We start from the raw sequence: 21,054 nt of genomic DNA on the forward strand, positions 1-21,054 counted from the left end.
GTGGCAGACATATTGACGCGATTGGTATGCGCCGTCCGTTTTTATTGTCGCTTTATAAGTGACAGTGACCGTAAACAGACGACGTTTTCCTGGTCTTCGTCTTTTCACCACAGACCCAGGCTACCCGTTTGTTTCAGTTTAAGGCTTTGGCTTTTGAGAATTTCATACGGTAAGTGTGTTTTGAAACCTAAGCACATTTTATATTTTCTATGCTTTAATATTAATGTCTTTCAACTTTGACTTTCTGTAAATGTCCGAACCAGCCATGCTAGCTAGCTAGCTAGTAGCTGGGCTTCTAATTTATATCTAAAGAAACGGGGTTTCTGCTGTTCCGAGAGAGTAACAACATTTGGCTCAGAAGAACAGTTGTAACAAGTCATAAACAAACGTGACTTCCAACATTTAATCTTACTGTAATTTCCCAAGATACGTGTTGACATTGCAGCATCAAGATGTCGTACATGCTACCCCATCTCCACAACGGCTGGCAGGTCGACCAAGCCATTCTATCCGAGGAGGACAGAGCCCTGGTTATTAGGTTTGGACACGATTGGGACCCGACATGTATGAAAATGGACGAAGTATTGTACAGTATAGCTGAAAAGGTAAGATGTATGTTATTATACCATTGTTGCTGTTTGTATTTCATAATGTGAATAGGGCTGTTACGTGACCGTATTATCGCGACACCGGCAATCAAATATCACGTGACCATTTAGTCACGGTAATTAGGCTTCTCCAAGATCTGATGCAGCTGATGGTCATTAGTAGCCTTCCGAACTTGCTAACTGCTTGGTATTCAGTACTCTTGTCCCTCTAATCACTCTGACAATGTAATTGAAAATCTAATCAAACAAGTAATGAGAGCACATAATGCACAACATTTCTATAGGCTATGCAATTGCACGAGAAAACGGCTGATGGCCTCTTAAAAAGAGCTTTCTATAGGCTAGGTCTACTATATATTTCTCAACTTTCCTAATATTAAGCACATTACTATAGCCTACCTGGCTGGCATGAAAATGAACCACAGGAAAAGCGTCCTCCATTCACAATAGATGTTTTCGAGACAGGTGCATGATAATGGTCCATTCTAAATCAAAACAAATTTCACACATTATTTAGTATATGTAAAGACAAGACTAAATCAAGAATGGTGTGTGACAGTATTAGCCTATCACTTGTGAATGATGCACAGCGTAAGGCAACAAAATGACTTTTTTTGGGGCCACTTTTTCGATTTGGTCGCACATCTCATGTAGCCTAGCCCATAGGGCTATATGTTTTGATAAGGTTTGTAATCACAATTAAAGTGGGTAAGTAACTTCTTAAAATTAAGCACATGAACCTGCTTTACAAGGGGTGTAGAGCCTAACTGGCATAAATAAGCACCGTGTGAGTTTCAAGTTTGGGGAAAATCATTTTCACCATAGAAATGCACCTTTATAATAAAAGCATTACATGCATAATCACGTTTGCGGTCACTTTTGATGTTTTCCCGCTAATGGAACATTTGCGCTTATAGCCTACTGCCGTGTGTGCATTGCTGAGCTTATAATGTGAAGAAATAGCCTATTAGTTTCTGAACATTTTAAGCTAAACGTTCTGATCTGTTGCATCAGCCACATTTGCGTAAAAAATATTTTTTGATGCTAGTGGTTGTATTAATTTGGGATCTATCGCATCCCACAACTGTCCCAGACTATGTTTGGAATATTTACTTCTCGCACAGAATAGGTCAACATTTGTACTATGGGGGATAGTAGACTGACATAGGCTAGTGCTTTTGCTGTTTGTTAGACCTACTCATCTTGTTGGCTGACAAACTAAATGTGGACATTTCTTCCAATATTTTCAATATGCACTTCAGAACTGGATAAGGACGCGCACAGTTGTGTAACTGATGTGTTACTGTTACTGTCATCACTTATAGCCTGTGAGAAATACCCAATCATGTGATGGAGAGTCATGAGTGAGGGGTACGTTTGAAATTTGAGGCATTATCAAGTGCTTGTCAAATTGTGAATGAGGTGAATGAGACTGCGCAAAAAAAAGCAGAGCTCATGCCTTTCAAGTTACTTTTTTCAAATCATTAGTCGCATCATGCAGCCTTACAATGTATTAAAAATCAAAACATATAGCCCAAAATTTGTAGAACAACTAAAGTTACATTAACTAAATTAAGCATATAGGAGTACCTATTTTGTTAACCGCTCAACACAGAATAGCTGCTTGTGGCACTCCCTCAAATCATTTGCCGAAAATATCCTTTCTATTTTATTCAGCTATGTTCAGTTGTATTCTTCATACTATAAAATAATGGCACGGTATTATAAGCAAATCTTGTCTGTTAAATGAACTAGTGTAGCCCACAGCCATTTGACATAGCCAGATCAGGACCTAACATAAGGACAACTCAGTATGCTATTCTGTTCTTCTGAAATAGACTACATTTTCTTCATATCATGTTTCTTCAGACCTGTCTAAAATAAATTATGGATTTATTGTGAAGGTGTAGGCTATATTACACAGATGTATTAGACGTTTTAAATTGTAGATGTTCCAAAGGTCTGCATCAGTTGCTTGTGGAAACCGGGAGATGCTAAATGTTTGTTATTTAATGGTAAATTACCGTGAGACCGACAGGTATTTGCTTGACAATCACCAGCTGACAATTTCGTGACCGCCACAGCCCTATTTGTGGAGACATTTCATTGAACGTTGTGATTTTTACAGTACAAACATCACTATCCCATCCTACAGGTGAAGAACTTTGCAGTCATCTATTTGGTGGACATCACAGAGGTGCCGGACTTCAACAAGATGTACGAGTTGTATGATCCGTGCACAGTCATGTTCTTCTTCAGGTGAGTTTCACGTTGTCGTCCTGTCTGACCTAGCCCTGCAAACCAATCTATTTTTGACTTGCTAAATTGTTGCAAATGTTCAACAAAAATGGGTGTAGCATATACAGGCTCTCATGCCATATAGGCTAGCTGTGAAAACAGGGATGCTTGCCGTCATGTATACAGGAGGTACAGTTTAACAGTACAGTAACGTGTTCCGCCTTATGGCGTAACATAGGAGAAGCATGTGAGATTAGTATTCGGCCAATGACTGTATTTGTTTTAGCAGCATGTGTCCTGTGTTGGACGGTATTTTTAATCAGTAGACATTTCTGATGGAAGCTCATTGTTTGCATCGTCAAGCAGTGCCCAAGAAAGTATTATATCCAATCTCTTTTCAGAAGCATTCCACAACTGTGCCAAGTATTTTTTTTAACTAACCCAAGATAGACCACAGCCTGCCATTTCCAATGGGGAACAAATGAGTCATAGTGGGCAGAAGAGGGGGGAGGGGCAGAGCCAAGCACCAGCTAGCGAGATCCTATTGGCACGTTCTAACGTGTATTTGCATATTTCCGGTAGGGAACACCTACCCTGAAGTGCGCGTGTGCAATAACTCAATTTGCCCTTGCACTCCTTCTAAACAACACCATTTTTTTTTCAACTTTGACAATTGGTGAAGTCTACAAAACGTAGTCCACTCTGTTTATAACAGATTCTAGTTTTGGGAACCAAAAACTGTTTTGAGCTCAAATGTTTCATCAATTAAATAATTTGCAGAATGTCTGCCAAAATCCATCTCATTCCATCTTCTCCTATTGCTGGTCACAGTGCTTCCTCTCATTACCGTATTTGGTAGTGAATGGAAATGCCAACCAGATGCTTCACATTTATACATCTGGTGAAATATCTGGCTCACTGTTCCATGTGTGACTGCACACGGATGGCATGCTTTCACCTTTAGACAAGTAAACAGACATGCACTTCCTGTGGTTCACATGCAGTAGCCACACAAAATGGGCACAGTGCTGCCACGCACTGGTCAACAAAATAACATCAATGTATATTGCAGCTAGATTTGAGTGGGTGGTGGTAGCGTCAAACAATTGGATATAATACTTTCTTGGGCACTGCTTGGCAATACAAACAATGACGTTTCCATCAAAACCATCTACCAATTATGAATACCATCCAACACGGGACACATGCTGCTAAACCGGTACAGCAACGGGTCGGGCGAAATCTTGCAAGCTGTTGCTATGGATTGCCCTTAGACCCGGCTTATTAATAAATGAAATGATTAATAAAGTTGTCTAAATCAGGGCTAAGGGATGCTCAACAACTGCCCCATGCTACTTCAGTTGACTGAGCACTCCCCTCTTTTAGTCCTGCATGACTCTGTGAAACATATTCCTTTTCCTCTGCACTGTTCCAGGAACAAGCACATAATGATAGATCTGGGGACTGGTAACAACAACAAGATCAACTGGACCATGGAGGACAAGCAGGAGATGATTGACATTGTTGAGACCGTTTACCGAGGGGCGAGAAAAGGACGAGGTCTGGTCGTATCTCCTAAGGACTACTCCACAAAATACAGATACTGATTGGTTCTTCCCTTTCCATTGCTTTGTGTGAAGCCCAATGGGAGCAAATATGTCCTTTCATTATGAGACTTTCTTTTCTTTAAAAAAAAATAATGTTACAGCCATGTCATATTTTTTCAACAGCAGTTATGAAAACCACCATTTAGTTCTCTGATTTAATAAATGTCATGTTCATATTTGATATCACTTCATAGGCCAGTTTCCTAGAATAAGGCTAGTCCTTTATTAAAAATAATTATCAATGAAAAATCTCCATTGAATGTGTTTTTCTTTTCAAGACAGGGCATCACCTGCCACCCCTTTGGAAAACTGGATGTTTTACCTGATATTGAGGCATGTCTTACCTTGCTCCAAAGTAGCCATGCCAGAAATCCGACCATAGAATCATTGGAATTATTTTATAAAGGCTTACTCATTGAAACCAGCATTTCTCTCCTGTTATTTTGGTTTTCATATTAACTTTATTTCGTTGTCCCCAAACTAAAAGCACAATCCTAGTCATATTAGCAACCCTTATCCTAGTTGTTGCATCTTCATATTTCCCCTCTTTCTAAATTTATAACAGGGATTTTCATTTGTCATAAACCGCTTGAATCAGGTTTGCTTTTAGAACAGTGTTTTCCGCAATTTGCGTTTTGGCAAATGTGAAATGATTGTGCTGCGTTATTACAGTAGCTGTATTTTCAATAATATAGCCTCTTGGCTGTGAGATGATAGGCTTCCTATTGTTGCTAGGCCTGTGACAGTCATGGTATTTTGGATGATGGTAATTGGCCAGCCAAATGACCACGGTCACTGTAATACTCGTTTGAATAACAAAACAATATATTGATGTACATTTTCTCCTCCCCGCCGCTCCTGACTGCATGTGCTGCCTATAAAATATAATGAATAGAACTGCCGTCCGCATTCATGTCTATAGGCAGGTTCCCATTGACTCAGGTTTATTCAACCAAAGCAATGTTGCAAAACAAAAATTGTTACGTAAACAGCAGATAAAGGATGCATTTTCGAAAGATCGACATCCGTTCGACAGGTGGATTCTTCTGTCGCACTTTCCGTATTGTAACAAATGATGGAAACGCTGTTTTTTAGAATAAATGATTGCTGGATAATGTTGAAGGTACGCGAGGCACTTAATGTTATGGCCCCAGTTGCATTTGCAAACACTTTCTGTACGAAATCCATAGCCTATGTAAACAGGGTGACTGTGAGCTAAATAACCAGATGGAAGTTTAAAAAAATTACTTTAGGCATAAATAAAATTGAATTGTATTGAATCAGAGCCAATGATTTAACTCCCGTAGGGTGGGGTGCCGCCATGTCCATTCTAAATTCCTACTGCTTGTGAAGTTACTTTTTTTCAAAATAAAAATGTTTATTTGCAGTTCAAGAATGCCTGAATTGCTTCACCGCTTGAGTGGATGCAATTTTCACCAACCACTTATTTCAGATCTACAGGAGTGCAGATTTCACCGTGGCGATTTGATGGCACATGATAATTATGGCAAATGGGCCCATCAATCGATTCTTGCATTCTATCCATTCTGGCTTTCACTGGATACCGGAGACATGACAGATACTGTAGGTGGGAGGGCATACAGATACTGTAGGTGGGAGGGAGGGCATACAGGCTGTCGCTAATTTATTAATGCAGAATTTGCCTAAAAGGGTAAAGGAAATACTTCAATCACTTCATTTTTATTTGACACTTAGGTTTTTGCGACAACTTTTTTATTTTTAGCTGTGATGTCATTGAGTCCAGCTGTTTTTATCGCCCCCAGAGAGTTCAATGGAAACTCACCGCAGGAGGCAATTGTATCTATTTTCTATGCTAACTTTTAAAATGTCGACAAATCACTGGAAAAATTCATTGAAACGTAGCTAGTGATGGCATAATGGTTGGACTAGCAGACATTGCAGGAAGTAAAAGCAGGAAGTGTATCCATCTGATTTGTTATTTCAACTCAACTGACATTACTGAAAGATTAGTGGAATCTGTGTGGGTAGCTGGACAGGTAGGATGACTGACAGTGAGGGTGAACAGGTGGTCATGGGTCAGGTGACAGAGGAATGGATGAGACTGAGGCAGGAATTCCTTTACTCAGTAAATATACCACTTTATGGTTAGTCTGCTGCATAACAAAGGAAACCGAATAACATGTATCCAATCAAATTCATAATCACAAAGATCAAATCATAATCATTCATTAACATAATTTAGGGGATTCAACAATCCAGTTCATGAAGTCAATAGGAATCATCTGTGAGTAATTTAGGCTCGTAACTATTTATCATAACTCATGAAAGAATAATACAAACAATGATCGGTTATTCAATCTATAATCGCCATTAGTTGGATATCAGAGTCGATCAGTTCAACAAACAATGACTTTCTTATTTCACCCTTTCAAGTGTCTTCATGTGTACATGTAATTTCATGACATATTAACCATATCAATTGCATAATTGGCCTATTATGATCCGTAGGTCCGTGATCATTGACCATTCACATTACACAATATGTTTGAAGCGTGCGCTCCAAGCCGCGCTCCGCGGTAATAACTCTAAACAACAACTGTGGGCTACTCTCCCCATCGCAACAGATAGTTCAGATGAAAGTTCAGATGAAATGTAACAGATTCGGTGGATTCATGGACATACAGAACTTCTGGATTAGACGGAGTTAAGGAAGAGAAAGCAGCGCGATCAGGCGATGGCGATTTCCTCCTTTTATGGAGTTGAGATCTGGCGGACATTTCCACCTGACCTAATTAAAGCGCTCCTGGCCCAGCAGAGTAAGTGGCAATGAATTAAAGGATTATTCCACCAACTCCATGGGCCTTTTCTACAGCCACCCTGGACATTTGTTAAATTCCACACTCCTCAAAAAAGGCTCATTGCTCCCCGTCCTCTGTCATCTCAGGGAGAGGAATTTGTCGGGCAAATGGCCGGATATATGTCCGGTTCTTTACCTGGATCTCCACTGATCTAACACGACCATCGGTCCCAGGCATGATCTTAGTGAGGCAGCTGAGGGTCCACCATCATTACGACTTGGCCAGTTTCCAGGCTGGCCATTTCTCTCCGCGCTGTAGACTTGGTAGGTAATCCCAAATGAATCGGGCCCAGAAATGGCCATCCAAGATCTGGCTGTGTCGCCAATGAGGTTGGTATCAGCATACATGGCTTGAGGAAGTGACGCATCTCGGCGTCCCATCGAGCATATTCGATGTAACCGGATAGGGGTCAGCGATGTCTGCAGAGAGATATCCCAAGGGTTTGGAGTTCATTATCCCTTCCACCTCTATCAGGACGGTCCGCAAGACAGTTTCAGTGACAGTTTGGTCCCCCAGGACGACTCGTAAGGCCATCTTTACAGATTTGATCTCTCGCTCCCATGTTCCTCCAAAATGAGGAGCTCCTGGAGGGTTAAATTTGAATGAGATTTGTTGGTCCATCAGCTGATCCTGGAGGCTAGGTTCCATGGCTTGGAAGGCTTCCTCCAACCTGGCTTCTCCTGCCTTGAAGTTTGTGTCTCTGTCAGCCAGGATCTCGTAGGGTTTCCCCCGTCGGGAGATAAACCGCCGTAGGGCCATGAGGAAGGCTTCAGTATCCAAACTCTCCAGTAGGTCCAGGTGGACACATCTAGTTGTCAAACACTTGAATAGAATGCCCCAGCGCTTTTCCACTCAACGACCTAGCTTGATCGTCAAGGGGCCAAAGCAATCGACTCCTGTTGACCAGAAGGGTGGTTTGAGGAGGCGCAAGCGAGCAGGGGGTAAATCTGCCATTTTGGGCACAGTGGCTCTGGCCCGCCATCTGACATTCCACACAGGCGTATTGGTGCTTACTTATGGCTCCTCGTCTTCCAAGTATCCAGTACTTCCGCCTCATCTCCCCAAAGACTCTCTCTGGCCCTGGGTGGAGAAGCCTCTCATCATAACTCTTGATGAGGAGGCTGGTAATAGGGTGTCTGGAGTCAAGGATAATTGGGTGGATAGCATCGGGATCCAAAACTTCTGCTTGGCGCAGCCTCCCTCCGACTCTGATCACTCCAAGGATTTGATCATATTCTGGGGCACGAGAGAGAAGATGGCTGTCCTTAGCCACCTCCCTACCGGCTTTCAGAGCTTTTAGCTCCTCAGGGAAGCTAACTGCTTGTGCATGCTGGAGGAGTAGTGTCTCTGCCGCGAGGGAGGTGGGTATGGAAGTCACCCCATCTGAGGTCTGGTTTGTGGCGGTGATCAGATCCGGCAGGGTTTGGAATTGTGTCAGGTCATGGAGAGCTGTTGTTGGTTCCGTAGAGATGCTGTAGCATTGGGCGGACTTCCTTAACTCATGAGCTTTAGTTGGTTCATGGACGCATAGAAAGCTCCGATAACTCTGTTTCCCAACAGATCCATCGTTCCACTAGGTCAGCCGGGTGGATCGGTTCATCACAGTCCCTCTTGGTCTGCCACAGGTCCTGGACTAAGACTTTGGCCCGGGTTGTGTATGGCAGAATATACCCAAGGGGATCGTATTGACTGGCCAGGGTCCGATAGATGGTGCGCAGAGTGGGGGGTTCGGTACTCACGGGCGGAGCGGTGCTTGTACACCAGGGTATCCGGTATGCAGCTCCATCTCAGTCCTAGAGTGGGCTCTTGTGGGTTAGCACCAGACTGTGATAGCCGTAGTTCACTGCTACTGGACCTGGCTTGTGGCGGGAGGTGCTGGATAACCTCCGCTCTGTTACTCGCACACTGTCGGACCTCAAATCCTCCTTTGGACAGGAGATTCCATACTTTATCAAGGAGTGCTTTCGCTTCAGCCGTGGATGGGACTCTCTGTAAGCAGTTATCCACAGAAGGCATTTTCTACTGAATCCCATACTTCTGGGTCACTGTCTGGGTGCTCCCGTGCGTGTCTCTGCAGAGCGTATATGGCACAGCAAGGACTGCAGGTGGTGCCAAATGGGAGTACTTAACATTCATAGATTGTGGGCTCTGCGTCTCGTTCCATATCTCGCCATATGAATCGGAGCAGTGTGGTGTCGGAAGGCAGCAGACGAATCTGATGAAACATGGCTTTAATATCTCCACTGATGGCTGTAGAGTGCTGATGGAACCGGAGAAGGACACCGAGCAAGGAAGGACCTAAATTTGGTCCGGGGAGTAGACAGTCATTCAGGCTTTGACCAGCTGCTTGGAATGAACAGTTGAAGACAAGTCTGTACTTCCCACTGTGTTGCTGGATAACATGGTGAGGGAGATACCAGGATTCGCTGAGTGCGTTTCCCTCTTCATGAGCTGTCACTTTGGTGACATAGCCTGCCTTCACAAGGTTATGAATCTCTCGGTTATGAACTTCAGCAAGCTCAGGATTCTTCACCAGGCGTCGCTCCGTTCCAGCAATAGTGGGAGTACAGCCCATGTCGTGGTTGCCAGAGGATGGTTGGGCACCCGTAGCAGTGGGGTCGCGTACCTCTGAACGCCATCCATTTCAGTGGTCGTGGTGCGCTTCTCCAGGAGGTATAATGCATAGGAGTCTTGTTTAGAGCGGGTGACCTCCTGTAGCTTCCGGTTGGAGATGGTGTCCATCTTCCAGAGCATCTCAACATTCCGAAGGAGGTCAGTGGCTGGACAGGGGTATGGAGCTAGATTGCTTCGGGTGAAGAGGACTTGCTGTGACTGTACAGCTTAGGTGGAGAGAAGTAAATGGGCTGGACCTTGCACAGCCCAACCCAAGGATGTATGGGCAGCAACGGGCCCGCCTTCTGGTCCAGCTCGTATAGGCTCAGTCGGGGTGACGAGATGTAGGTGGTCCGACCCAATCAGGATAAGTGGCGCTACTCTGGCCAGGCTAGGAAGAGGTAATCCTCGGAGATGAGGATATTGTTTCTGTAGAGCACTTACCGGGCAGGAGTGCTCTGCGAGATTCAGGCAATCTGCCGTGAAGGCATTGGTGATGGTATAAGCCACGTCCCTGTTTCCTGAAGGTGAAATGCTGAAGGTCACAGCAGAGCCTTTCATTTGGATAACATCATGTCGCACCGTTCTGAGATTAAGGGTCTCGGGGGTCCCCTCCAGGTTAAGCTGACGGGTGGCCGCCGGGAGAATGATTGTTCGTTCAGACCCATCATCTAGAATGGTGAATGTATCAATACTTCTCCCTTCACTTTGCAGAGTGACCTTGACCCCCTTCAACATGACCCTTGGAGACCGGTTCTGCTGGTCAAGGTAGAGCTCCTTTGCAGCTCCTACCATGAGCATACTCTGCTCTTTCTGTGCTTGGGGAATTACATCATGCAACACTGTGAGATGGATTTCCGTACAGCGATTGCAGGGTTTCCTCAATGTGCAGGTCTCCGCCTTATGGCTACGGGCACACTTGTAGCGTCGCTCGCCTGAAGTGATCCATGCCTTCATTTGAGGTTGAGTGAGCTTTTTTACCCTGGGGCATGAGCCAAGGAAGTGCCCCTTACTATTGCAATATGGGCAGTAAGGCTGGAATTTGATGTTCTTGCTCTTGAGGGGTCTTCTTCCCGAGTTCCTCCCCGGCTTCACTATTTAAGTACATAGTAGTGGGATTTGGCCTTTTCTGTCCCTCCTGGCGTTCAAACTCCTTCCTTCCCCCGTAGGCTATGTCTGAAATTGTGGCCTGGTGAGCGATGCTCTTCGCCCTCGCCTTCACCTGCAACCATGCGGCCAGGTCTCTGAGAGCATAGGTGCTTCTCGAGCCCTCTTTCAGGATGCCTTTGTTCAAACAATGTTCAATGAAACTGTCTGAGCGATGCTGGAAGCTTGCTAAGAAGCCTGTCCACGTGGAAGCCACATTTCAGCTCGTTCCCGTCTTCTCCTTCAACGGATTGGAGCATCGAGGTCAGGGATTGGACAGGCAGGGAGAACTCTTGGAAGGCAGCATGGTCTCCCATTTTAATTGGAGACGTGTTCAGGATGTTGTTTAGTTTATTCAGGACTAGCTGGCGTGGCTCACCATATCTCGTTTCAGGGCCTGGAGAGCGGCAGTGTATGGTGTTGTGGAGTGCATAAAGGATTGGGCCAGCTTGTATGCACTGGGAAACCGCAAGTGATCCATTAGTACTTGGTACTTGTGGCGTTCTGATAGATGATGGTGAATACCCAGTAGGCTCTCCAATGCCATTTCCAAAAGGACAAATTCACTCTCCTTTCCACTCTCAAAGTATGGCAGTTTGGGTCTGGGAATTACATAGGCTGAGGCTACTAGCAGTTTCATAATGTTGGCTCCCTCTTCTGGTTGCGTGAAGGATAAACCCGGGACTTCTGATGAGCCCACTGTGGCCTCATTGGGCCTGTCCCCTCTCGTCCCAGACCCTCCATTGGTGGCAGCCGGAATTGGGTGAGAGCCCTCCCACCTGCTGTTCCTGGCCCAGGCCCTGGACGAGAGGAACGATTTGCCGTGGTTGGTAATTGGCGGAAAGGTGAAGGAGTGATGCTTTGTCTAGATGGAGGAATGCTAACTTCTGTCACTGGCATAGAGGGCATTGGCGGAGTGGCCTGTCCCCCAGGCTCCGTGTTGGCTGTTGACCTCGGAGCCTCCGGGGACTGTGTGCCATGCTGTACCAGAGGGGCAGATTGGGAAAGAAAGGCAGACGGGTCAGGTCCATCTGGAGGGTTGGTCAGGTCAACTCCCTGTTCGTTCCTCTCCAGGAAGGATGAGACCATCCGTGCCTCCTCCAATTCCCTTCTTACTTGACGGTGCTGTCGCTGCTGTGCCAGGTCCTTGGCAAAGAATTCCCTCTCCTGTAGAGCTCTACGGACCTGCACATCCAATAGGTGACATCGTTCGTGAGCCTGTCGTTCCTCCTCAATCTGATGTGCAATTTCCGCCAACGCTAATAGTTTCATCCTCTTGTAGGACAGCGGTCTGTGAATCGCTGAGGGCAAGTGAATGGCGGCTGCCATGGCCACTTCCAAAGGGGTATCCACTGGTCGAACTCTCACTCCATCTAGAGTGCCTCGAAGATTTCCCTTCAGTTAAGGGGTAAGCGAAGCCTGCCTCAGGAAGCTGGTCGCCCTGTGCGGTGGGAGTTACCTCCTCCATAGGTTCTTCCTGTAGACCACTTTCCCGTCCCAAAGCCGTTTCTGGTCCTTGGCTCAGAGGGGATGGTTGATGGCTGAAACGTACAGTTGATCCATCACCACTTTGAGCTCTGGTGGGCTTGCCCTTTGATGTGGGAAACTCGACCACATAATCCTTAAGATTCTCCTGGTGCTGCTGGTGGTTGAGGATGAAGCCTTTGTTACTTTAGGCTTAGCTCCTGGATCTTTTCTTTGTTCCAAGACCTTTCCCTCAGCTGCGCTCTCTTCCTTTCTCCTTCCTTCCAGTGGAGACAATTCCTCCTTCTCCCCCTTCATTTCCTTTTCACCCGTCTTTGGTTCCGTCATCATCCGGCTCGAAGGACCATTGAAAGATTAGTGGAATCTGTGTGGGAAGCTGGACAGGTACGATGACTGACAGTGAGGGTGAACAGGTGGTCACGGGTCAGGTGACAGAGGAATGGATGAGACTGAGGCAGGAATTCCTTTAACCATAAAGTGGTATATTTACTGAGTAGTCTGTGCTGCATAACAAAGGAAACAGAATAACATGTATCCAATCAAATTCATAATCACAAAGATCAAATCATAATCATTCATTATTAACTTAGAATTTAGGGAATTCAACAATCCAGTTCATGAAGAAGTCAATAGGAATCATCCGTGAGTAATTTAGGCTCTTAACTATTTATCATAAATCATGAAAGAATAATACAAACAATGATCGGTTATTCAATCTATAATCGCCATTAGTTGGATATCAGAGTCGATCAGTTCAACAAACAATGACTTCCTTATTTCACCCTTTCAAGTGTCTTCATGTGTACATGTAATTTCATTACATATTAACCATATCAATTGCATAATTGGCCTATTATGATCCGTAGGGCCTGATCATTGACCATTCACATTACACAATATGTTTGAAGCGTGCGCTCCAAGCCGCACTCCCGGTAATAACTCTAAACAATAACTGATGGCCTACTCTCCCCATCGCAACAGATAGTTCAGATGAAAGGTAACAGATTCGGTGGATTCATGGACGCACCGAACTTCTGGATTAGACGGAGTTAAGGAAGAGAAAGCAGCGCGATCAGGCGATGGCGATTTCCTCCTTTTATGGAGTTGAGATCTGTCGGACATTTCCACCTCACCTAATAAAAGCCCCACTGGCCCAGCTGAGTAAGTGGCAATGAATTAAAGGATTATTCCACCAACTCCATGGGCCTTTTCTACAATTACAAAAAAGACATTCCATTCCATGAGGCACATCAGTTAACATAATTTAAATGAACATTCTACACTACAATAGAAATTATTGCGTCACAAAACCAAGTAGCCATTGCGAGGGTACCCAAGAGTTTACCAGTCGAATTGCCACACGACTGCCCTGCTGTCCCGTCTTAAATCAGCTGTTAGTTCCACAAAAAAAAAAATGGTTTACGGTTACAATGATTTGATTATATTGACGGTCTTTATTCATAACAGTTGGTTACACAGTTATACGGTAATTGTGCCAGCCCTAATTGTTGCACTCCTCAATTAAGCTCTAAATGAAATGTTACATGAATAGTATTTACAGGGTTCATACGCTCATGAAAATCTTTATTTTCCAGACTTGGAAAAGTAATGGAGGGTGCTCAATCATAGTGTCGAGGTGCAACCTAAAAATGTTAGAAGTCATTGGAAAGGAAAAGGCGCAACTCTCTCTTAAAAATTTGTCGTTTTATTAAGCCAGTTTAAAAGATTCAGTCTTCTTCAGAATAATTCCATTAAAGGACACCTGTGCTTCACTATGGAACTTGATGAGGGAGGACTAGACTTCCTGGATGTATGCATCACCAAAACGGGTACCTTCCTCTCATCTGATCTATTCAGAAAGAACACTGACAGAAACAATTTCCTCCACACTCAGAACTGATGTTCCTAGAGCACAACTACTGAGTAAGCCCACAAGCCCAAGAGATAGACATTCCATCCAACTGGTCACTACCTACACTCTATAAAGTCCAGAACTACTAGGCATCACAAAACATTGGCATATTTTACGCTCAAATTCAGCTCTAGGTAATTCATTTCAACAACCTCCTGCGGCCGCTTACCATAGAGCTAAAAACATTAAAGACAAAGTTGGCCGATCCGACGTCAGCCAAAGCGCAAACAATACCAGCCTCCTCGTTATTCCCCCTGGCAACTACATGTGGCAATTGTACGCAATACCAGTACACCAAACGTATAAAAGTTTCTCGGACCCCAGATTGGGTCGAGACATAAAAATCAAAAGTACCATCAATTTCAATTCTCGCAATGTGATCTATGTGATTCGTTGCCCGTGCGAGCAATCGAAGTGTCGGCCATTCGATGTGCTGACCCCAACAGCCCAGTGGCCCTCCATTTCAAAGAGCAGGACACTTGCTTTGTGAGTTATTTTATTTTGGAATTTAACAATTCAGCAAAAACAAACACTGTGGCGATGTTGACAAAGGCCCAGAGAGACGTTCTGGATCCATTCCTTAGATATTTTAGTTCCCAGAGGTTTTAACCTAGAGAAGGACTATAGTATGCTTTTGTGAAGGGCCCCATCCGTTTGTTGGTCCAGTGCCACACACGGAGGGAGCTTACTAGTGCACTAACTAAACTATTTGCCTAATCTTTTTATATTTGTTGCTATCTCTAGTTTTGCATAGCACTGTTTATTTTTTCAATACCCAACATATATTATATAGTAATGGTTGTATATCAATTACACCTACTCTAGTTGAAAAAATCATTCCCAGTTTTCCAATTGCTTTTTACTGGTTCTAATTCTGTATTTCATCACTAGGTGGAGACATTTACCATAGTACCCCACACCCTGAGTACCAACGTGTATGGTCTACCACGCCGTCTCTCAGTACCACCAGTTGAAGAGTTTTCTCCCTAATTGTCTTCCCCAAATCCATTCCCGCTATGATTATTCTGAAGGCCGAAACGTCAATTGCCTTCCCTGTGGCTCAGTTGGTAGAGCATGGTGTTTGCAACGCCAGCATGGTGTGTGCAATGCCAGGGTTGTGGGTTCGATTCCCACGAGGGGTCAGTACAAAAAGTACACTCGCTACTGTTAGTCGCTCTGGATAAGAGCGTCTGCTAAATGACTAAAATGTAAAAAATAAACGTTTTTAAACTTGCTTAATAAAACTAAGAATGTTAAATGGTGAGCGAGCATTGTGCCTTTTCCAATGATAATTTCTGTTGAGACAGTTATTTATTTTTATCAAATAATCAGCATATCATCCAGGATCGGTATGACACTTAAAGTGTTTGCAAGCATCACCTGCGTGTGTGCGAGACGAGTGGACCGTTGCTCAAGGAGAGAGAGACAGTCGGACATTGCAGTAGCAGGTAAGCCTAGTTTATACAATATGATAGAGAATAGACTAACTAGGTAGCCAATTCAAAACATATATTGTACCCTCTAGTTTGTTTAGCGATTGATAGCATGTATTAATGTTTTCGTCATGTCCCAAAAAACGTTCCACCGATACTTGCGAATAACGCATACAAATTTCATTAAATGAATCATGAATCCTTCAAAAAAGTTAAACGATTCTTGTTTTAACGAATGATTCACTTCGCTATTATATTAGTTGGGATCCAGTTCAATCGTGGTGAATCGAATAATGTGAATCATTAACATTTAATTTTAGGAAAAACGATTAGATGTAGCCTTTCTTTTGGATAATGTGGCTTCAGCACTTGATTTGTAGATGCCTCCAATTTATTTGGGCATTCAATGTATGGGACACTGCTACTCAATAGATGTTAGTCAGGCTCCAAAGTAAACACTTCTAAGGTAGCTAAAATAAATAATTGAAAAAGGAGAGCCGCACACTAGGAGCTCAGATGCAATAATTTAATAACGTTTTGACAGGCAAAGATAAATATGACTAAACTAGAAAAGGTACATATCCTGAAGAAATACTAACATTCACCTTTGCTTTCCTCACCCTTGTTATGTTGCGTTTTGTTTCTTAATTTGTTTTTGTCGAGTCTCTTTGTAAAATATTATTTTTGGGGAAAAAACAACCTCCCCTGGTGTTTTTAACTTTATTTTAATATGCTAATTTCTCTCTATGAATTTGTTTATTTCTGTTCTTTTTTCTACTTCTTCCTGTGTCACTTGAGTGTCAGTTTTCGTATGTACTATACCTGTTGGGTTTTATTTGGGTTCAGTCCTTGCGAAGCAAAACATTTATTTAGACTTGGTTTGAGCCTACTAATGCGTTGTTGCTGAATTGTGCAGAATACTTTTTTATTTCTTATGAATATTCACTGCTGTAACTTATATTTAAGAGAATTATCTGTGAGTTAGGTGGTCTCTAACCAAAGTGCGCTATTGTAAAAAAAAAAAAAGTTAAAAAAAAGACTGATGCATACTTATTTGTATCTGTTTAGCCAGCTAGCGGTATGTTATGCACCGTCTGTTCGTTTTGTCGCTTTTTAGTGATGTAATGCACAAGCGTAAACAACAGAAGTGTTTTTTTTTTTTCGTTCATCTTTTCACACACAATGGATCAAAGATAGCTTGGGTCTATTCAGACTGTAGCTACTAACAGTTTGGTTTAGTTAAGGCTTTGGCGCTTAATATAATTTCGTACGGTAAGCGTTTAAAACATATATATATATATATATATATATATATATATAGAGAGAGAGCATGGTGTTTGCACATATATATATATATATATATATATGAGTCCATTCATCCAGGATGTATCACAACCGGCTGTGATTGGGAGTCCCATAGGCGGCGCACTATTGGCCCAGCGTCGTCCGGGTTTGGCCGGCTTAAGCCGTCATTGTAAATAAGAATGTGTTATTTACTGACTTGCCTAGTTAAATAAAAAATGTAACTGACTTTCTAGCAAATCCCAAGCCAGGCATGCTAGTTAACGTTTGCTAGCTAGTTAAGCCATGTTTCTAGCTAGCGAGGCTTCCAATTATCAATATCGTAAAGAAAGTGGTATTCTGTTAGCGGCATTTGTTACTCTTTGTTGAGAACAACGTTGTACACAGTATATGTAGCTTACGTTAGTAAACATTTTTGACAAGATCCAGCCCAGATAAAGTATTTCGCTATAACGTTAGCTAGCTAGGCAAACGTGCTACTTCCCAACATTACTCTCCCAGGATACGTGTTAACACTGCAGCATCAAGATGTCGTACATGCTACCCCATCTCCACAACGGCTGGCAGGTCGACCAAGCCATTCTATCCGAGGAGGACAGAGTCCTGGTTATTAGGTTTGGCCACGATTGGGACCCGACATGTATGAAAATGGACGAGGTGTTGTACAGCGTAGCTGAAAAGGTAATGTGTATTTTACTGTACCATTGTTGATGTTTGGATTTCACATTTGTGAAGACATTTAATTGAACGTTGCTATTTTTACTGTAGAAACATCACTATCCTTCCTACAGGTGAAAAACTTCGCAGTCATCTATTTGGTGGACATCACAGCGGTGCCGGACTTCAACAAGATGTACGAGTTGTATGATCCGTGCACCGTCATGTTCTTCTTCAGGTGAGTTTCACGTTGTCATCACGTTGCACCTCCATTTCAAACCAATCTCTAGTTTTGATGCGAACATTTACCAGGTTCCAAAAATGGGTTTAGTAAACACAGACCCTGCTGGCCGTGACCGGGAGACCAATGAGACGGCGCCAATTGGCCCAGCGTCGTCCGGGTTAGGGAGGAGGGTTTGGCTGGCTGGGATTTCCTTGTTCCATTAGTACGTCGCGTATGTGCACTGTCATTGCTCTGCTGTGTGCATCTTGCTAGCTGTCACTCAAATGACGAGGGACTGAAGCTCATTGGCTAGAACTCAAATTGCTAGGGGGCAGACCCACGTGGGGTAAAATGTAGGGGAAATGGCGCAGCACAACGTTGCTTTCAAACTAGGGATTCCGTAGCTAATTGAGGTAAAAACAGGAATTCTGCTCCTAGGTTATACAGTATGGAAAAAGTACAAAAACGTATCCACTCACTACTGTAAGTCGCTCTGGATGAGAGTGTCTGCTAAATGACTAAAATGTAAAAATCTAATGCATGTATGAGCTACACATTGACACATCCAGCCCAAATCGGGAGGTTTAAAAAATACTAGTCGCCCAGGTTCCTGATCATGTCTTTAATACAACAGCTCCAAGCTGCTTCAGTGGACAGCCTGCTCCCATCTTTGCTGCCCTCTTTTTGTGAAAACTGAAATATTCCTTCTGTACTCTTCCAGGAACAAGCACATAATGATAGATCTGGGGACTGGTAACAACAACAAGATCAACTGGACCATGGAGGACAAGCAGGAGATGATTGACATTGTTGAGACCGTTTACCGAGGGGCGAGAAAAGGACGAGGTCTGGTCGTATCTCCTAAGGACTACTCCACAAAATACAGATACTGATTGGTTCTTCCCTTGTGAAGCCCAATGGGAGCAAATATGTCCTTTCATTATGAGACTTTCTAGACAGCTGGACATCAAAAAGGCTCAGATCGAGGTGGCCTGCTCTATTTTATGTTATAGCCAAGTTATCTTTTTTCAACAGCAGTTATAAAAACCATAATTTGGTCTCTTTGATTTAAATGTTATGTTATATTTTATATTGCCATTTAGTTATCACTTCACAGCCTGTATTCTTGGACCCAGATTGATTATTAAGTGGAGGACTAGCTTCTTTCTCAATAAGGAATCTCCATTGAAAGTGTGTTTTTAGTGTAGGACTAGGCTTAATCTGGGTCTGGAAAATTGGCCCATATGTTTAATCTGTACGTATATGTGACTTGTTTCTCCTGAAATGCTATGGGTAGTGCTGTGATGACAGGAAGATAGAGGAAAGACTTGGAATTATTCAACCCCATCGTATTGTTTATGAACAGTTGAATAAACATTTTGTTGTATTATAGAAAAAACGATGTATTGTGTTTACATGGTAAAATCCCCCACAGATTACATCCCGTTAAATGAGAAAGCAAATGCAATAGGCTGTTACATAACAATAGATCCGTAATAACCCACCTATGTGTGGATTTTGTCATGCCACATCTGTCTTTAGTGGAACCTCAGAAATCAAGTGAAGTTAGCTGATCTGATATGTGTTAATCCGATGGCTTGGTCACTTAGAAGTCTGCTGCTCATCCATACCAGCCTGGGTCATGAGGTCAGCAACATTCTTCTCCAGGTCATCAATTCGAGTCCCCATGTCATCCAGTGGGTTGGTTAAGGGCAGTCTTGCAATATATGTAGTTATTATTATACACTGTGTCTAGGTTGTACATGAAACATTTCTTTATAGAGAAAATAAATGAAATTCATATTTTATTCTCAAATCCACTAGATTAGGATTTTCATATAAAGCCTTTTTTTAAATCTGATTTAAAAAAAATAGCTGCAATTTTGAGATTCGGTCTTGCTTGAATATGTATGATTTCTGTTTACTATAATCTCACCTGGTAGCTATTAAATGCCGTTCTTCAATAGCAGCTAGTCATTCAATAAGACGGTTGCTAGTAGTAGGGTGTGATAAAGGATATTTTTTGAAACAATCTGGTCAGACATGCATTGAAATTTACTGTGAAGATTCTGCATAGTCGCTTCCATCTGTGGGAGACACAACACAAAGGATTATTTCTCAGATACCAACGTTACCATCGGCGTAAGAAAAACGCTATACAGAAAATAAACGTACAATTTCTGTTAATTCTTTTGCGGCTTTTGAGTTGGATTCCGTCATCCTGATTTAACTGTCGTTTCAAAATCAATGGGATTTGCCTTTGAAGTTGTGCGTCCCTGTCGCTGCGGGTCGTTCTTGGCAACAGTTTCAACTGAAATGCACAAGTGGGTGTGAAACAATACTTTCGGAGAACTTTACTAAAGGGTGTGTGTAGCCTCCATAAAAACTATAGTGTGTACATTTTTCATAAATCCTTAAGTAGGCTAACAATCAGATCAATCCGATATTTTTAGACGAAAGACATGTATAATTCAGCAACTTTAATAAGACATTGTGTAGTCCTAATAGGCGTAGTTAAATAGCACATAATGATTGTCAAACTGAAACTAAGTTTTATGAGAATGGACTACAAAACCGTAGGCTGAACTTACTGTTTCACGACATGCTTGCTACTGTTTGTATCGTTTAAAACATCAATTAGTTTCTGTTGCTGAATTTTCTGACTTTTCCCGAGATGTTCTAGCTTTGAGCTGTAGGCGTTTCCCTCATGACACCCAGTTAACCCATGATGCACCTTTCTGTGTTGAACTGAGCTCAATGGGTATTTCAGATCCTTTGGGACTCTCCATGCCATTTCTTTACGTAAGAGACCATCCATTTAGAACGTTGTTTTGTGACAAACAGATTACAGTCATCACGATTATGTAACCTCGGCAAAATGTCGTAATCCGGACTCACTGCAATCATCCCTTATTCTCAGAATGTCAACTGTTCATCATGATAATGATGGAAGAAAATAAAAATACAAAAACACATATATATAGGCCTAT

General features: G+C 42.9%; 3 protein-coding genes across 5 annotated transcripts; 2 read left to right on the top strand and 1 right to left on the bottom strand.

Moving 5' to 3' along the window:
• Positions 1 to 25: 25 nt before the first annotated feature.
• LOC106570228 (thioredoxin-like protein 4A) lies at positions 26 to 4,702 on the top strand. 2 transcript variants are annotated; one of them, XM_014142325.2, is made up of 4 exons: positions 26 to 169; positions 427 to 605; positions 2,764 to 2,867; positions 4,282 to 4,702. In XM_014142325.2, exons 2-4 carry the CDS (start codon positions 453 to 455, stop codon positions 4,451 to 4,453), a joined length of 429 nt encoding a protein of 142 aa, XP_013997800.1. In that variant the 5' UTR covers positions 26 to 169; positions 427 to 452; the 3' UTR covers positions 4,454 to 4,702. The 2 variants fall into 2 exon arrangements, with proteins under 2 accessions (XP_013997800.1, XP_013997801.1); XM_014142326.2 differs by having other exon boundaries at positions 50 to 169; positions 446 to 605.
• On the top strand, positions 59 to 19,466 carry LOC106570226 (thioredoxin-like protein 4A). 2 transcript variants are annotated; one of them, XM_045694746.1, is made up of 4 exons: positions 59 to 169; positions 17,687 to 17,865; positions 17,976 to 18,079; positions 18,786 to 19,466. In XM_045694746.1, the coding sequence occupies exons 2-4, from the start codon at positions 17,713 to 17,715 to the stop codon at positions 18,955 to 18,957; spliced, it is 429 nt and encodes a 142-aa protein (XP_045550702.1). In that variant the 5' UTR covers positions 59 to 169; positions 17,687 to 17,712; the 3' UTR covers positions 18,958 to 19,466. The 2 variants fall into 2 exon arrangements, with proteins under 2 accessions (XP_045550702.1, XP_013997798.1); XM_014142323.2 differs by lacking the exon at positions 59 to 169 and adding an exon at positions 17,045 to 17,154 and having other exon boundaries at positions 17,686 to 17,865.
• On the bottom strand, positions 19,399 to 20,874 carry hsbp1l1 (heat shock factor binding protein 1 like 1). The gene is made up of 4 exons (XM_014142324.2): positions 20,656 to 20,874; positions 20,240 to 20,375; positions 20,085 to 20,151; positions 19,399 to 19,761 (listed from the first exon to the last, which is right to left on the bottom strand). The coding sequence occupies exons 2-4, from the start codon at positions 20,282 to 20,284 to the stop codon at positions 19,667 to 19,669; spliced, it is 207 nt and encodes a 68-aa protein (XP_013997799.1). The 5' UTR covers positions 20,285 to 20,375; positions 20,656 to 20,874; the 3' UTR covers positions 19,399 to 19,666.
• Positions 20,875 to 21,054: the final 180 nt, after the last annotated feature.

The sequence above is a fragment of the Salmo salar genome, chromosome ssa14 (genome assembly GCF_905237065.1).
Source record: "Salmo salar chromosome ssa14, Ssal_v3.1, whole genome shotgun sequence".
In the NCBI taxonomy this organism is placed as follows: Eukaryota; Metazoa; Chordata; class Actinopteri; order Salmoniformes; family Salmonidae; genus Salmo; species Salmo salar.

What these genes read in the sequence shown, in the direction of transcription:
- LOC106570228 (XM_014142325.2), top strand. Translation starts at nt 453, where the DNA reads ATGTCGTACATGCTACCCCATCTCCACAACGGCTGGCAGGTCGACCAA. An exon ending in TGTACAGTATAGCTGAAAAG is followed by an intron (nt 606 to 2,763) that starts GTAAGATGTATG and finishes CCCATCCTACAG; the next exon opens with GTGAAGAACTTTGCAGTCAT. An exon ending in ACAGTCATGTTCTTCTTCAG is followed by an intron (nt 2,868 to 4,281) that starts GTGAGTTTCACG and finishes GCACTGTTCCAG; the next exon opens with GAACAAGCACATAATGATAG.
- LOC106570226 (XM_045694746.1), top strand. Translation starts at nt 17,713, where the DNA reads ATGTCGTACATGCTACCCCATCTCCACAACGGCTGGCAGGTCGACCAA. An exon ending in TGTACAGCGTAGCTGAAAAG is followed by an intron (nt 17,866 to 17,975) that starts GTAATGTGTATT and finishes TCCTTCCTACAG; the next exon opens with GTGAAAAACTTCGCAGTCAT. An exon ending in ACCGTCATGTTCTTCTTCAG is followed by an intron (nt 18,080 to 18,785) that starts GTGAGTTTCACG and finishes GTACTCTTCCAG; the next exon opens with GAACAAGCACATAATGATAG.
- hsbp1l1 (XM_014142324.2), bottom strand. Translation starts at nt 20,284, where the DNA reads ATGACGGAATCCAACTCAAAAGCCGCAAAAGAATTAACAGAAATT. An exon ending in CAAAAGAATTAACAGAAATT is followed by an intron (nt 20,152 to 20,239) that starts GTACGTTTATTT and finishes TGTCTCCCACAG; the next exon opens with ATGGAAGCGACTATGCAGAA. An exon ending in TGACCAGATTGTTTCAAAAA is followed by an intron (nt 19,762 to 20,084) that starts ATATCCTTTATC and finishes TAACCAACCCAC; the next exon opens with TGGATGACATGGGGACTCGA.